We start from the raw sequence: 15,688 nt of genomic DNA, 5'->3' as shown, positions 1-15,688 counted from the left end.
CTTGGTCCCAAGAAGGACTCTGCCTTCTCCTCCCAAATGCTGCAGGAAACCGCACACTTCCCAAACTCCCTTGGGGGGGCCGAAGAGGCTCAAGGAACTGATCTGTAACACGTCAGGTCAACAGTGCTGGTGTTTCTTCTGGTCCTTTCTGCATCTAAAGATGATTTTTGCTCTAAAGACAGCTCAGCATCTTGCAGGCAGCTACTGAAGCTGCTTCATCTCTAAAGAGTCACACTGGAGGCATTTATCAAGTTACTGCACTATATAAATACTCTCCCTCTCCCTGCTACTGTCCCACAGCAACCTTGAACTTTGCCACTTCCTTCCCAGTCCATTACAGCCACCTCAACCATCAGCTCTGAACTGAGCCAACTGATGGTCAGGTTACCTTTATTCTGCAGCTCCTGACAACCTTCAAGGGACAAGCAGGCATGAATAAGCTTAAACAGCACCCGAAATTAGTCCTCAAAGTGTGAGAGTCCCATCCTTTTGCAGTTCTCCTGAGCTGCACTGGATGGAGCTGAATTCCCTGGCCTCCAGCATTAACATAGGTGTTGATTCTTAAAACTCCATTCCTGACCTTTTGTTCTTTTCCATGTGGTATTTCAAAGTTATGTTAACAGTATCGGCTTCAACTCTTATCAGGCCTCTAAGGAGCTGGGCCAGCAGCTGGATATCATGGAAGATATCCATGATTCTAAAATCCCTGTGGCACTCTTGTCTCCCAAGACTGGCATGGGTACCTGCCCTGAACTGCAGTAGACTCAGCACATGAAAAACCCCTGTGCCTACATTTAATGTCTCCAGAGAGATCCCATGGGGGACCTTTCATGTGTAATATCTGAGCCAGCCTAATCTAATTTGGTAACCAAATGGCAAAAACTCTCCATGACAGACAGAGTCTTTCATCCTTACAAAAAAACCACACAGAACAAACTTTGGAATGACCCCAACTGGCAAAACCTGGCTTGAATAGGGAGTTTATTTTACATTTTAATTTTCTATTTTGTTCTGCTTGCAGTTAAAATAAATGGTATAGAGCTGGTTTATAAAAACACTACCAAACAAAAAACTCTTTACCCAACAGTACTGCACAATATTTAGAGTTCTGCAGGGACCAGTATACATGGAGGGATTTTAATTTTCCATGGGCTGTAAGCGTTATAATCTCCATCAACTGCGTGCACTTTGGGACCATGACTAACACCAGTGCTTGAACTCTGACTGGTTGTTGGCTTCTTTCTTCTGTCTTTAACACTGTTTTGAAACTCACACTTGATCCAATTCCTGCAAATTATTGCAGGAATAAAGAAGTTTTTGCAGCAAACGGTTCCTCTCATGTCTAACTCACAGGTCTGTTATAGGACAATGCGTCAGTAAATCAGAGGTCTCTGTGAGTCCATGGAACTGCTATGAATGACCACAACTTATCTTAGAGACAAAGGCTTTACTTGTTAGGAGAAATTACACTGGTGGAGATTAAAAGGTGACACAGGGCATTTAGACACCATGACTGTCTTCATGGGTTTGAGTACTAGCAGTCCTTTCATAGCATCCATGGCAAACATTCTACTACATCCTGCTTGTTTATTTCTTGTTTATCATGTGTGCTGTGCCTTAATATTTCAGGAATAGTTACAATCACTGACTTCTCCAGGATGCTCTAAAGTCATGAGCTCTCTACTATTTCCAACTCATATTCCCCATCTTGAAGGATGCATTCCTACCCAAGCTGCTTTCTCCCTTTCTCCAGTTACTTTTCAGTGCAAGGCTGACCAGAATGAACAGCTCTGGCAGCTTTGGTACCACACACTCTTGTGTTTCAGCACTGCCACGGTAACAACCCCGGTATGTCCTGCTCAGTCATTCTAGAACAATGTTTCATTTTCTAGGAGTGAGTTAACTGGGACACCAAAAGGGTTTTATCTCATGTTGGAGCTCCAGTTGCTTGCCCAGCTGTTCTGCTGAGAAACAAATGACCCACAGAGCCCTGGGCAACCCAAGATAGTGATGGCAAGAAAAAGACATCTGAGAGACCTCTGCCCCAATCCACAGACTGAGCTTACCTGGTCTCAGCTCTCTCTGGAAGTCACACAGCTCTCCTTGATTTGCATTTGCTAATGGTAGACTGCTATCATGATTTAATGCTTTCACTGTCAAGACACACACAATACTGTGGCTGTCAAATTTACACAGCCCCAAGTGTGTCACTGCACCTGAGACAGGAATCTGGGAATATTGATCAAAAAAAGGAGATGTTGGAGATGACATCCCAAGACCAAGTTTTCATAGAATTAACTGGAAAGGAGAAAGAGTAATCTCAGTTTGCCAAGAAGCATCAAACTGGTCTGGAAAACAGATTTCTGCTCCCTTGAGAGTTTTTAATAGCTCTGGATAACTAAGATAAACAGAGACTGAAGGGCTGCCTGAGACACATACAAAATTATTGAATTATGACATGTTTGAGAAGTTATTTACTTTTTAGAGTATTTACATAAGGTCCACTTCCTCTTCATATATAAGTTCAAACATTGCAAAGATTCCCCCTCCACCCTTAATGAGGGTTCTGCATTCAACAGCCCCACACATCCAGAACTAACCTTTTTTCAAGAACATCCCTAGGAAAGTTTTCCAAGCAGTCTATAGCTTGTTCCTAGTAACAAGCAATAGGACAAGAAGAAACAGCTTCAAGTGGCACTAGGGGAGGTTTGGATTGGACATTAGGAAAAATTTATTCATCAAAAGGGCTGTCAAGCATTGGAAAAGGCTGCCCAGAGAAGTGTTGGAGTCACCATCCCTGGAGGTATTTAAAAGACGTGTGGATGTGGTGCTTGGGCACACGGTTTAGCTGCAGACTTGGCAGTGCTGGGTTAGCAGTTAACTCGATGATCTTGGAGGTCTTTTTGAACCTAAACCATTCTATGATTCCCCAGGGCCTGAGCAAATCCAGGGAAATTCCACTCTCTCACCAGGCAAATGAGGCACGTGTGGAAAGAAAACACAGGGCATTAAAAGGAAGAGGGGGAAGAGGAGTCAGAATATGAAGTGATGACTGGGATATTGCTATTAAAGCAGTTGAATTTTCCTCAATTCTCTGGCCCATCTGGAACAATTCTGCTCACCTGAGAAGTGTCATGGTTGAATATCACAGCATTCAGGTCTCCACAGTTGTAGTGCTTGATGAGATCCTCAGTGGTGTAAGGGGCCTGCAAACTCCCTGCTCGAAGGCTTTCGTGTTGGAGCAGGGTTTGGTTCAGAGCAAACAGCACCTGCAGAAACACAGGCAGGAAAAGAGAAAAAGTTAAAGATAGTAGGAATCAAAACAACAAGGACTAAAGGAAAGACTTTGAAAGACTTTCCTGCACCTGAAGTCTATTCCCTTGATCTACTCTGGCCCACAACAAGAAGGGATGGTAACTTCCCAACAGATACATATTGCTCAGAGGTCACAGTCTCAGAACTCTTGGTCTCTCTGTGATGGTTAATTTGCTTCATGACAGACACTGGAATGGAAATGCCCCTAAATGAGGAAACTTCTATTGCCTCTGACTCTTTCCTGTGCCCTAGCTCAAATCCAAAGCCCAAACTCAGCTGAAAAGTTTTTGAGAAAAAAACCAAAATCATCTGAACTTTGAAGTCAAAGGTATTGTACTGGTATTGTACTGCGACTTTGTGCATGTTTGTAGTAACAGAAATTTAGGAAATTCTTTATTAGTCTTCCTCCTTTTGTCTTTTGTCCTTCACCCACCCATTTGCAAAGTGAGAACAGAGATGCAGATCTGTAACACTCCCAACAGACTGGCTCAGTATCTCCATCCCAAACAGGAAAAAAAACCCCAAAAAACCAAAAGCACTGTTTACTGCGTAATTTTGGGTAAACAAATAAATTAATGTCCTTAAGTATTAGATTTTTTCCCCTTGAATTACCAAACAAAAACCAAAAAAACACAAGCAAACAAACAAAAAAAGAATCACTAAATTTCACATGAACTACCAAAAATCTTTTTTAGATTTGTGACAGACTGTGGAAGTAATATATACCAGTTATTGAACCAGCAAGTCTGGGCTTTGTATATTCTGCTTTCCAAGAACCTTCTGAGGAATCTTGATAAAAAGTAAATGAATAAATCAGAAGAACAGCAGTGAAGACTTCTGTCATGAACTATATAAATAAACAAACACACTTTTCCTAAAATAAAGTGGTATGTGGTGACTGTGAATTCAGAGTTCTGAAAAATTATAGTGATGTGTCATTTTTCATGAAAAGACTCCTGCATCCCTCAGTCTCATATTTCACCAGTTTTTGAACTTTTCTCATTTAGTACAGCAGTGCCCCATCCTTTCCAGAGAATAACAATCATCTCAAAATCTGGGTAAGGTAATCCCTGCTGAGCTGCAGTGTGGGACCTGAATTCTTACCTTCTTAAATTTTAGCAACTGAACCCACTTCAATGAGTGAACTAAGAAGAGTTTAAAATCAGCAATTTACATATGTATTTGCAGGATGGAAGTTTTTCTTAGTTTAAAATTATGATTCCCATTGAAGTTTACATGAGGGTGAAGGAAAGGAAGTTGCAAAATCTCATGTATATAAAAAAGAGTATCAGATGTTTAATTATTCATAACATTGATAATGTTAATAATATTAATAATAACAAAGGATCTTCAGGACACTAATAGCCTCAATAAAAAGCTGTTACATGCTAACTAACATACACAAATTGGGTTGAGGAAAAGCAAATGCTATTTTTTAATTTACTTAGGAAAAAAAAAGATGGTCTTTCAACTGAACCTGTTATTCCTCAATCTGGCAATCAGTTCCTCATTAAGAGGCAAGCCTACAAGATTTCCTTGCCCAGATCTGAGGGTTTCTTCAGGCTTTTCTACAAAGAGATCAAGCTTTCCCAGGACCACAGCTTGAAGTTAAGCATCTTCCTAACTTAGTTTTTCTCTAATTTAAAAAATATGCAAAAAACACAGTTTGAAAAATTTCTAACGTTTGAAAGGATCTGAGCTTTTTCTTTTTCCCCTAAGGGCTACAGCTTGAAGAGGAAATGGTTCATCCCAGGATTTCCTGGGGATTCTAAACATTTTGACTAATAAAAATAAAAGCTTAGAAAAACATTGACAGGAAAAATGAGAGCAGAGGTTTTCCCAAAATGCTTTTAGCAAAATCCTTCTCATTTTTGATTTTTTAAACAATGGATGTTACTGGATTTTTATATACAAAAATATGTATACACACAGGCACACACACATATACAAACCCTCAACAAGCCCTGAGGGCAAGACCGTGTGTTTTATGATAAAATATTACGAAGGCAATAAACAAATCCTTACTTTACTACCAATTTTTTTTTTTTTTTTTTTTTTTTTGGTGTTATTCTGGGGAAACCAGTCCTGTGCATTAATGCTGTGAGTCTTTCTCCTCTGAGTAAGTTTGGAACCTATTCTGTTATCTCAGTCACATTTGCAGGGGGTTAGAGATCTTGAAGAAAATTGTCTATGTGTTCCTCACAAACCAGCCTGCAGAGAAGTTCACAGTACGAGTTCACTTGTTATAAGACACCAAAGATTCCAAATGAGAGAGAATGAGTTATTTTGCAGTGGGCCCCCATGATTTCATTAGTGCCAGGATGTTCATGTCCCTGCTCTCTGCCTCAAGAGCAGCTTTGGGACCTGTAGGTGATGCTGGCCAGCAGCTGAACCCATCCAGCACGCTGCTGTCACCGTGAGGAGCTCAGCACTGGGTTCCAACTGCTGCCCCAAAAGCTACTCCAGAGATTCTATTTTAGGAGGAAAGTGAAAATCAGAAACTCAAACACTTGAATATGATAAAGGAAAACCGTACTTAACTGATTTCTAGAGAAGTCTTGCTTAATAAGCCATAACCACCATGGACTTTGGTTGGGTGGCTCAAACCAAATTTAAAGAGAAGTGGAGTCTCATCCCAGTTGCCTGATTTCTGGCTGGATTTGTAGACCACTTCCTTCAGAGTCAGTTAAAGCCAGCTTAAAACCCGAATTTATTTTTCCTTACTGTTCAGTTAATGCCACAAAAACAACGCTGTTTCCTTCCCTTCTCTCTATCTTAATATCAGTGACCCCATGACCCCAGTCTAATCCTCTATCTGAGTTAAATCTCCCAGAGCTGCTTGAGATTACTGAACAACTGATGACTTCAAAATAAACACACTTAGAGTGACTGCCTCTACACAGTCCCACCTAATAAACAGAGCAGACGGGATTTGTTCTGGGAAGCAATGGGAAGTTATGACTTTGGCTCTTGGGAAGTGCATTTTTATTCACACAATTTATGGTCCTCACCCTGGTGTGCTTTGAAGACATTTTTGCACATCTGTCTCTGGCCCTACTGTTTGTGACTGACCAACCTTTTAATCTCGGCGGTGTCATTCCCCCAACACAGAGATTTTATTTGGGCGTTTGGAGACACCAGTTCAGCCCTCAGGGCAGTCCTGTTTTACTGTTGGTGGGAGTGGGTCCTACACAGTGCCAGGGACCACTGGTCCAGACACTTTTGGAATTGTTTTACAAAGCCTTTGGACCTCTCAAGGAAAAGGGGCTGGACCAGTGAAGACCTTCACTGAAAGCTTTAGTGATCACCTTGACCCTCCAACAGTATTCCCCCTCTCCTGCTTCTGGATTACAGAGCCAGGAGTCACACAAGAACAGAAGGAATGGGTTACAAAAGCAAACCTCCTATAAAAATCAACTTGAATGTTTACAGTGTTTAACTTTCACCTTCAAAAAGATAAAGCATTATAAAACCTCCAAACCACACATAAAGCAAGCAGACACAACTGCAGTGGGTCCAAAAATCTCGAGGCTGGTACTGCCCAGAAGTGTTGGTATTTATTGTTTATTTATTGTCCTTGGGACAATTTGAATTTTGTTTTGCAAACACATTGGTGAGATTAGAGATTTGATTTCATATAATAATTTAATGAGAGTTTGTTTTTAGGGAAATAAACCTAATCTACAGAAACAGATCAAGAGAGCCACTGCCACCTTTTTAAAGAGGGAGAAGTGAATAAATGTGTACTTGGACTGGGCTTAGGAACACTCCAGCCTTTCCACCAGAAATAATTTTCTTCACTGAACTTGGGTTTGGGAGTAAAGCTAGATGAAAATCCTATTTGTTCCAAGGTACTCTCACAACCATTCACATATTATGTTTTATTGTGCCAGGTCAGCAGCTTCAAACTGGACATTTGAAAACTCCTGAAGGCCAGCACCACATTAGTGCTGCATGTGATAGTTAAGGATGAGAAATCAGCTTCTGTGCCAGAGGGATTTCTCCTTTTCTGTGTTCTGTACATTTGTCTCCAGCTGAAGAGCATGAGAAGGCCCAGAAGACAAAAACCAAGCTAACCTTTACCAAATATATCATCATTCCTGGTTACGCCAGTGGTGGACAGGTGGACCTGTCCACCTGTGGAACCAAGTGGAAAGGTTGCCAGGACCACCTCTTCAATTTCTCTAACTAAGGCCCTAAATAATGCCACAATGGAAAAAAAAAGCTTTGTGGGAATATCTAATAAGCACCTGTAAAATAAGACAAGGAAACCTTATTCACAGATAAAATGCTTGAGTGGTCCCAAACCTTCCTATGAAATATATTGCTAACAAAACAGGCAACAAATTCAGGAATTACAACAGAAGAAACACATTTTTTGTTAAGAATGAGACAAATTGGAGCTGTGTTCTTCTGGTGTGTTTGCTATACAGGAGACTCGAGATGAAAGGCAACCCCAGGAAAACTCTCAGGCCAAGCTTTGCATTCACAGGACTCCAGTAGCTGGAATTACAGGATGACCCCTGCACAGACCCATGATTAATAACAATACCACAAAAACAAGTACTTAAATTTCACACTATGATGTCAGCTCTTGAGCAGGCAACTTTATTGTTTTCCTTTGCTCTCTCTTTTGGACACGTGCCACCACAATGCAAACACTAAATATGCATTACTGGAAGTGTTTGAATGGCCATATCCTGTTAGTGCCCAGACTGCAATTCCAGAAAAGCAATACCCACTCTCCTACTTGGTTCAAAACAAACTGCAACGTAAATATTGGGATATAGAATTCTGTAGGGGTTGTCCTTTTGTAATTATCCTACTCTGCAATCAAACAGAAAATCAAACATACAGTTTCATGTCAAAATAGTGACTTAGGGGAAAAAAATAGAAGAAAGAAAAATGCAAGTCCCTGATTTTTCAGATTAATGAAAAGCAATAAAAGTGCTTGCCCAAATCTGTTCAGTTCCATTGGTTTCCAGAAGATGGGTTTCCCCTTTCCTTGAATCTCTTGTGCTATTGCTAGGAATTAGTGAGCTGTGAAACTCACCTAATGAGGTCAGCATCAGGAAATAGCTCTGGAAAAACGGGTCCTGAGGGATCTACTAAAGGACTCCCCTGGTGTCAAACGAAATCCTGGATGCATCGGCACATTGTACAGCCGGGGCTGTGGGAGGAACGTGCCCAGCTTTGTTGTTGTTTTTCCTATAAAGGGACAGCTAAGGAAAGTGAAACTATTAACTCATCCACTGGAATTTCTACTCACAAACCATGCCCCCTGTTAAAGCTGCTCATAAAAGCCTTTCGGCTAGTTAGTTCCATATGTTCCCCAAATCCGCAGTTATTGCTTCTGAAAGGCAGGAGTAGTTAACAGTCTGCGGCTTGGCACTGTCCAGGGAGACCTAGGGACCTTCCCTTCCCCCCGCCCTTTCAAACTGCCAATTAACCAGTTTAATAAACCAGTTTGAATCTGACTGAGGTGCTTGGAGAAATCCCAAACCACCACCCATCCTATGGCTGAGCCATGACAGTGACACAGGGGCACGGCCCAGGGCAGAGCAGTCACGCTACTGATGTGCAGCCACGGGACTAAGATTGGTTTTCCTGATGCTGGGAAAGCTGCAAGGACATTGAGAATCCAGTTTTCAGTCCTACATGCCCAAAGCTACAGCTAAAGTTGACTCCAACAGTTTGACTTTATTCTCCTGACTTTTCTCCTTATGCAGAGATCTCATTATGAACTTGCACAGGCAGAAGTAATTTTTGCTTTTATTTTTGCTGTGTTTTGATTGACTCAAAAGCCAAGAGAAAATTTCTTGACATCAAACACTGCAGAGTGCATGAGAACCCCATTCTTTCAGCCTTAAGTTCCCCAAGCCAGAAAAGGAGTCTGCTGGTTGATGGCAGCTCACACATTCCTTGGGCTGACCCTACTACAGTACTGCTTCTGCTCCAAGTTCCTGGCTTCAGTAGGGCTGGGGCAGGCACATGGTTCAGTGAGAGTGCAGTGGTTTGGGGGTTTGGTGGGCTATGTGATAGAACAGGCAAGACAGCAACAGTTTGGGCTCTTGGATGCATGTCTTCTCTTGCACAAGGTCATTAAGACAACAAAGACATGGAATTAATTTCTGTCCTGAAAGCACTTTTAAAACTTATACTATAATACACTATAAATACCACACCCACTCCAAATAGGTCAATAAAAACCGAAAAAAGGTCTTAAATATGTAACCTGAAGTCAGCAGCAGCTGCAGCAAAGGCAGTATTGGAACAAGGGTAAGATCTGAAAACTTTTCTTCTAACGGCAGTGACCTCTGTTACTTGCTAAAGGTACTTAGAGTCCAGATTAACATAGAAGAAAGGGTGGGGGGAAAAGAGCTTTGATATGGAATTTCTACCCTTTCCCCTTTTGTGAACCACTACACTGATGGAAGGATGTTTTAGTTTCAATGCCCTCACCACATCATGAGCAGGGTCTCTTTTGCCAGTAACTCAGCTTGATGTCCAACTAGTCACAGTGTGAGTGAGCAGTGACTCTGTAGGATAACTCTGCTTTGGTCAATGCCCACATTCAAGCTTAGGGAAATAAATTAAGAAACAACAGGAAGACAGATTTGCATTTTAATCAGAACTGAAACTCTGGAAGGGACAAAATCACTTCTGTTAAATTTGCAATCTAAATGTAGGACTTGTGTGGATCTTGTATGCAGGATTTACTCACATCTAGTACCTCTCACATTGGTCTTGTTTCTCAGCTGTGCTAAGGTGGCCAGATTAACTTTGATGAGTAAACCTATCTAAATGGCTAAATATTTTCACCAAATGAGTTACAATCTGAGCAATCTAATTCTGCAAATGTTTTTACAATGAAGTGTAACCAGTTCCAGTAATTAACACCCTGTCCAGCAGTGATGGCTTGCAGGTCCAAGTGTCGCTTCTGCATTGGAATCTTAGATCTTGTAAACAAAAAAGGAAACACAGTAAAATCAGTTCATACTTCTGGCACAAGAGAGCACTCCAGAAGGAAGGCTGAACTCAGAGTGGCTCTAAAGGAAATTCCTTCTCCCTAGAACTCACCTCAGCAATTCAGTTATGTGACTTAAAGAAAGGACATACTAGACAATGAAACACTGCATATGAAATGCTGACCAGTAACCTTAACATCCTATACTAGTTTTAATCAAGTCAGACATGACGGTGTAAATTGCTTCAGCTTCTTTCTTTACACCATGAATGTTAAGTTGTGTCAAAGCAGTAACAGGTTTTCCAGGGCTGAGTAGCTGGAAACTGGGTTTCATTTTAAACAACCCATAAAAAGTATTGGAAAGACCATTATGAGGGCAAAAGGCTGGAGTGCTCAACTGGTATGAATGGACCCACCTCCACAAAGAGAAAGGAGATAGATGTGTGACACTGGATGTCTAAAGCAGCAGCCCTGGATCATGTGAAACCCACAGGCACAGAGGGAAGGCAGAGGAATCTCTCACCCAGACAAAGCAGGCAGTGTTCCAGGGGGACAAACCTGACAAGGCCCTGCTGACCCTCTGGTGCTGCCCTGGGCTGACTGCCAGCCTGGCTCCTGCACCCTTCTGGGTCCCCACAATTTCCCCCTGTGCCACCACCCCAGCAAGCCTTGCTTGGTCTCCAGCTCCACTTTGTCATTCCTGTCCTGGGGGTATCTCACCACTTACTAGTGAAGAGCAAACCCTCTGTGCTCAGAAACCCCAAATGCTGCCTCAGTGTCAGGGAACTTCCCCCACACACCCCCCATGTAACACAAGAGCTCTGTGGGCACTGGGAGTTTGTGAGGAGGTTTCTGGAGAAGAGCAGTGTTCCAGGAGAGGTGCCGCTGCGTCTGCAGCACGTTGCTCAAAGGTGTCATTGAAACAAGAGCAGTCAGCCCAGATAAGCCCAACATCCCCAAAAGTGTCTGGTAGCAGATACTTTGGGAAAGCATGTAAGAAATGAGGTGAGCAGAGCGTGAACTTTTCTCAGACAACACTTCCCATCTTCTGGAAATCTGCCAGGTGGGGACCTTGTGGATGAAAATACCTCTTCTATCACTCCTTCCCACCCACCTCCCTGCTCCCCATGCCTTCACCTCGAAATTATCCCCGTGCTTGGTTGCTCCACTCTTCTGAAGAGCAGCCATCTGCCTGCTCTACGCAGAGAGGAGCTCTCAGCCTGCTGCTCTGCTCAGCAATTTCACTCCCAAATGGAAGCCTGGCAGGACGCCCGAAGGGCAGCGCCCACGATCACTTTTCTCCACCTTAAATGGGCACATTGTCCCTTCACCTTCAGAGGGGGCACATGAAATCTTTCCCAAGAACCTGAAACCACGTTTGCACTCGGCTCACAAGTAAAATTGTTACCGGGCCCTTCTGGGGTTTTGATTTTTACTTTTTTGTCTCCACTGTAACAGAAGGAATGTGGGAACATGCCCTGAGTGGAGTGGACCAGTTGGCCCCAGTGACGAGTGAGCTGCAATGAAAGGGGCACCCCTCATGGAATAAAGCAAAGCTCTGGGGCCATTTAGGGAACTCCCAGCTTTAGACACACAGCCTGAGACTTTTTTTTTTTTAAAGTCTAGTTTCATGATATGCTAAGCATCCACCCACTGAAAAATGCAACCTGTCCTGGGTATACTTAATTTGGGGTTTATTCATATTACTGCTTAATTTTGAACTGTTGCTTTTTAATTACCAGCTGAAGCTACATAGTAAAAATGGACTAGCCCCACAGGCATGTTTTTCTTTCTATTATATTACAGTGAGGCAGCTGATTAACTCCTTCAGCCATCCCAGCTTAACACCTCGCGATGCCAGCACGGCCCCTTTCCAGACTGCTGCTCCTGCAGCACGAATGGCTGGAGGGGACATAGATCTTTATGTCCTGAATTTCCAACTCCCAGCCTGGGGTATCAGCACAAGCAGGTGCCAATTTCAATATGTGTCTATCCTGGGGAGTAAATCACAGCCCATCAGGAAGGGGAGCACTTTCCAGGGAGCCAGATGGAGCTGCAACCTCTGGCCAAGGACAAACACTTTGGGGCAACAACTGTCTCAGCTTTCTAATCTCCATGTGAGTACCCCTGAGTTGACAGCTGTAGAAAAGGGAATGTTTCCTAAGCCTGAAGGGGCTGAATCCTCATGAGGTCCAGCAGGGAAAGAGGAAAAAATCAGAAATTAAAATTCAGAACAGCATAAGAAAAGGAAAACTTCGAGAGGAAGCAGAGAGCTGAACTCATCAGGGATAAGCACTTGTTTTAAACTGTTGTTTTTTCCTTTAGCCTATCATCATCTCAAGATGAAATAATTTTATTATGCAAGATGTTTCTGCTATCAGTCACTATGTAGTGACCAGGCATGGAGTATCCCATGTCTGGTAAGAAACACAGGGCTTGATCTGGCAGCTGCTCTCTTTGGGTTTTCCTCACCTGGAGAAAACCTCTGTCCTCACCCAGGACAGATAATGGGACCCCACCTGTGCCAGCTATTACAGGGCACAGAGGTCCCTGCGTGGCCTTACCAGGACAGCCCCTCTTTCCTCCTGGGAATTCAGTTATATCCTCAGGGTCAGGGTTCCAATGCAAACCTGGTAAAGCACAGGTGATGGGCACTGCCTCCCTCTCCCAGAGCTGCTGCATCAAAGCATGAAAATGACTGAAGCTGGTGCTCCCCTTGTGTGTTGCAGCCCTGGTGCAGTCTACATAAAAATTCCTCAAAATTCAGTTAGCCAGGGAAAGAAGGTGACCTACCCATCAAATCACAGCAGCTCAAATTTCTAATATCATCTACTTGAAGCCAAGCACTTGCCTTCAAATTAAGCAGAGGCCAAGAATAACTACTTACTATTCACTGAGATATTTACATCAATTATTCAGCAAATAAATTCAGCTAACAAATAGCTTCAAGGAAACTGCAGTCTATTCACAGTCAAGTTGCCAAGCCAGAAGAAAATTATAAAATTAATTATTTGCAACAAACTTCTCTGTTAGCTTTCAAAGTCAGAATGATAAATTCAGACACTTTATTTTCTACTATATGTTGGCTCCCTCAATCTAATGCTCCTGTTTATGAATTATGGGAGGCTGCAGCTGTCTTTTGAAAGATAACTATTATGTTTTTATTATCATTGGAACTAAAAAATCCTTTTTGCTTGAAGCTTTTCTAAGCCTAGCCTAAACAGTCTCTGCTCCAGTCAGAGAACACCTATGAAAGCAGCTACCAGTGAGGATGTTCTGCTAAAGAACCAAGACGAGTGTTCTCAGATCTTTGCTCTTCTGGCTAGAGTAGGAACCAGATGCTGCTGCAAAACATTTATTTAAATTGGCAAATTCTGAAGAAAGCACTTCATTCAAGTAACACTTTCATTTTCTTTTTTCTTCCAACTAAGAAAGGATGTAGAAGAATATTCTTTGCACAGCTTCATAAATTACTGAAGATGGGATATTTCCTCACATAAACAAATAATAAAAGAGTAATTAAATACTGTTTTCAGGGACCATTCTCATCTATGCACATAAACAGCAGAGAAAGTACCTGATAAAGATCTGCTTCAGGTTCACCTTCTGCCCCTTTAGCTGTATCTCCTCACTCCTTACATGCACTCACAGAAGCTGAGCCAAACAAACTCCTTCTTTCCCCCCCTCCTCTTTTCCTTTGCCTGTTTAACACTGATGCTCTGTAAATACACCCACAGCCACCCCCTGAAACACTCCATAAATGTCCAGCAGGTTTTCCCCTCTCCAGCTGTGCTTCACCCAGAAGATTCTCAGAAATCCTACAGCCACTGAAGGCATTGAACATGAGGACACAGCTCAGACAAGTCCTAAAGATCTCACAGGGAGAAAAAACAACTCCCAAAAGTCTTTGCTCTTGCCCTGGATAATGCGATGGATAACAGCCTTTTGCACAATCATGACAGTGGGGGTGGAGCTCAGAGGCTTCAGTCCACGGTTCTGCTTCAGGACAGGAGTGAAGATGTCCAAAGAGAAATCCCAAAACAGGGGTGTAGGTAATGAGCAGAGCACAGAGGATTGCTTCCAGGTTTGACTTCACTTCCTAAGGCTGCCTCCAACGAGTACAAGGAGGCTCATCCAGTGTAATTTAGCATTTTTCTGATGATTGACACCCACTGAAATCCTGCCTGCACACCCCAGAGGAGGAGATGGGGATGGTACAGGGGGTAGGAAATGACATCCTCCAAAACCTGTGCAGGAATCAGCTCATTTTGAAGATAATATCTGATCTGCATTTTACCCCTGCTCCTGGTCTTTTTACTTCCATAAAGGTAGGATTGGGAGTAGGTTCAGGTGGCTTTATAGGCCAATTTCTTCACAGATGGGAGTTGATCAGATTAACTTGCCCCAACTGTACTTTACTAATTCACTTGGCAGAGAACTTTGCCCTGTGTTGATATTTTGTGCAAGGCCAGATATGCTTTCCATTTAGTTGTTCTTCAAATTTGAAATATAACTATTAAATTCTAAGAAACTTAGCTTGGATTTTAAGTAGCAAATGTTCTGGACCACTTAGAGATGAGGTGAAGCTCTGGAATTATTCAGCGAAGGCACAAACAATGAACACATCTTAGAAAAATGTCAGAGAGTTTATATAGAGAGGCAAAAATTGAATAGATTGCAAAAGAAGTTGCTCAGGAAACATGGCTTTACTGAGCTCTGCTAACTAGAACTTACTGGATTCAAAGCATTAGGATACAGGCATTACTAAGACAAAGACTTTGTGGAGTCTTGTTTAAATTGCAAATTCTGACTCTTTTTTTCTAGTGGGGTGACCTCTCCTCTTTGCTTTTAGAAAGCTAAATTACACTTTAGTTTGCCTGTTTTCATCACATTTTGCTTTGGACACAAATGACCGCGAGCTCTGCTCTTTCTATGCTGACAGAAACTGAAAAGGGATTAACCAAAAAGCAATAAACTATTCCCTCCGAATTGTCAGTCCTACATTTTCTTATTACTGTCTACCCACACTAACTTGAAACTTAGCAATGCTGGTTTTCTCCAGAGCTGTCAGCTGAAATAAGCTGGTTCTGTTCCTTGCAGGCTGCAGTTGCCAACAATCTTTCTGCTTTCAAAACACATCCTGTCCACCAAACACAGCGAGACTGTTGCCCTTTTCAGAATTTCCCACAGGTACATGGCGATGTTAAAGAGGGAACAAAAACAGCGTGGCATTTTTCAAGCTATTATCATGGGAATGCTTTGTACACAAGAATGTCAGAGGGAAGCCAAGCCTTGTGCAGAGCTCTGAAGGTAGATAGATGAGTGTACGAGCCAGTGACTTTCAAAGATTACAGACCAGAGCCATTAAAGTCTTGGGAGGAAGGGAAGGATTCCTGATGCAAGAAG

At 42.4% G+C, this 15,688-nt stretch overlaps 1 protein-coding gene across 1 annotated transcript in view; it reads right to left on the bottom strand.

Annotated features, from left to right (window-relative positions):
* TRABD2B (TraB domain containing 2B) overlaps nt 1-15,688 on the bottom strand; it is a 265,264-nt gene that overhangs the window by 117,273 nt on the left and 132,303 nt on the right. The window contains exon 3 of the mRNA XM_083867587.1: nt 3,123-3,269. Coding sequence (XP_083723713.1) covers nt 3,123-3,269 — 147 coding nt within the window. The remainder of the gene's footprint in view (nt 1-3,122; nt 3,270-15,688) is intronic.

This window comes from Zosterops lateralis (assembly GCF_965231275.1).
Source record: "Zosterops lateralis genome assembly, chromosome: 9".
Taxonomy (NCBI): domain Eukaryota; kingdom Metazoa; phylum Chordata; class Aves; order Passeriformes; family Zosteropidae; genus Zosterops; species Zosterops lateralis.
This window is presented reverse-complemented; position numbering and strand designations above follow the sequence as displayed.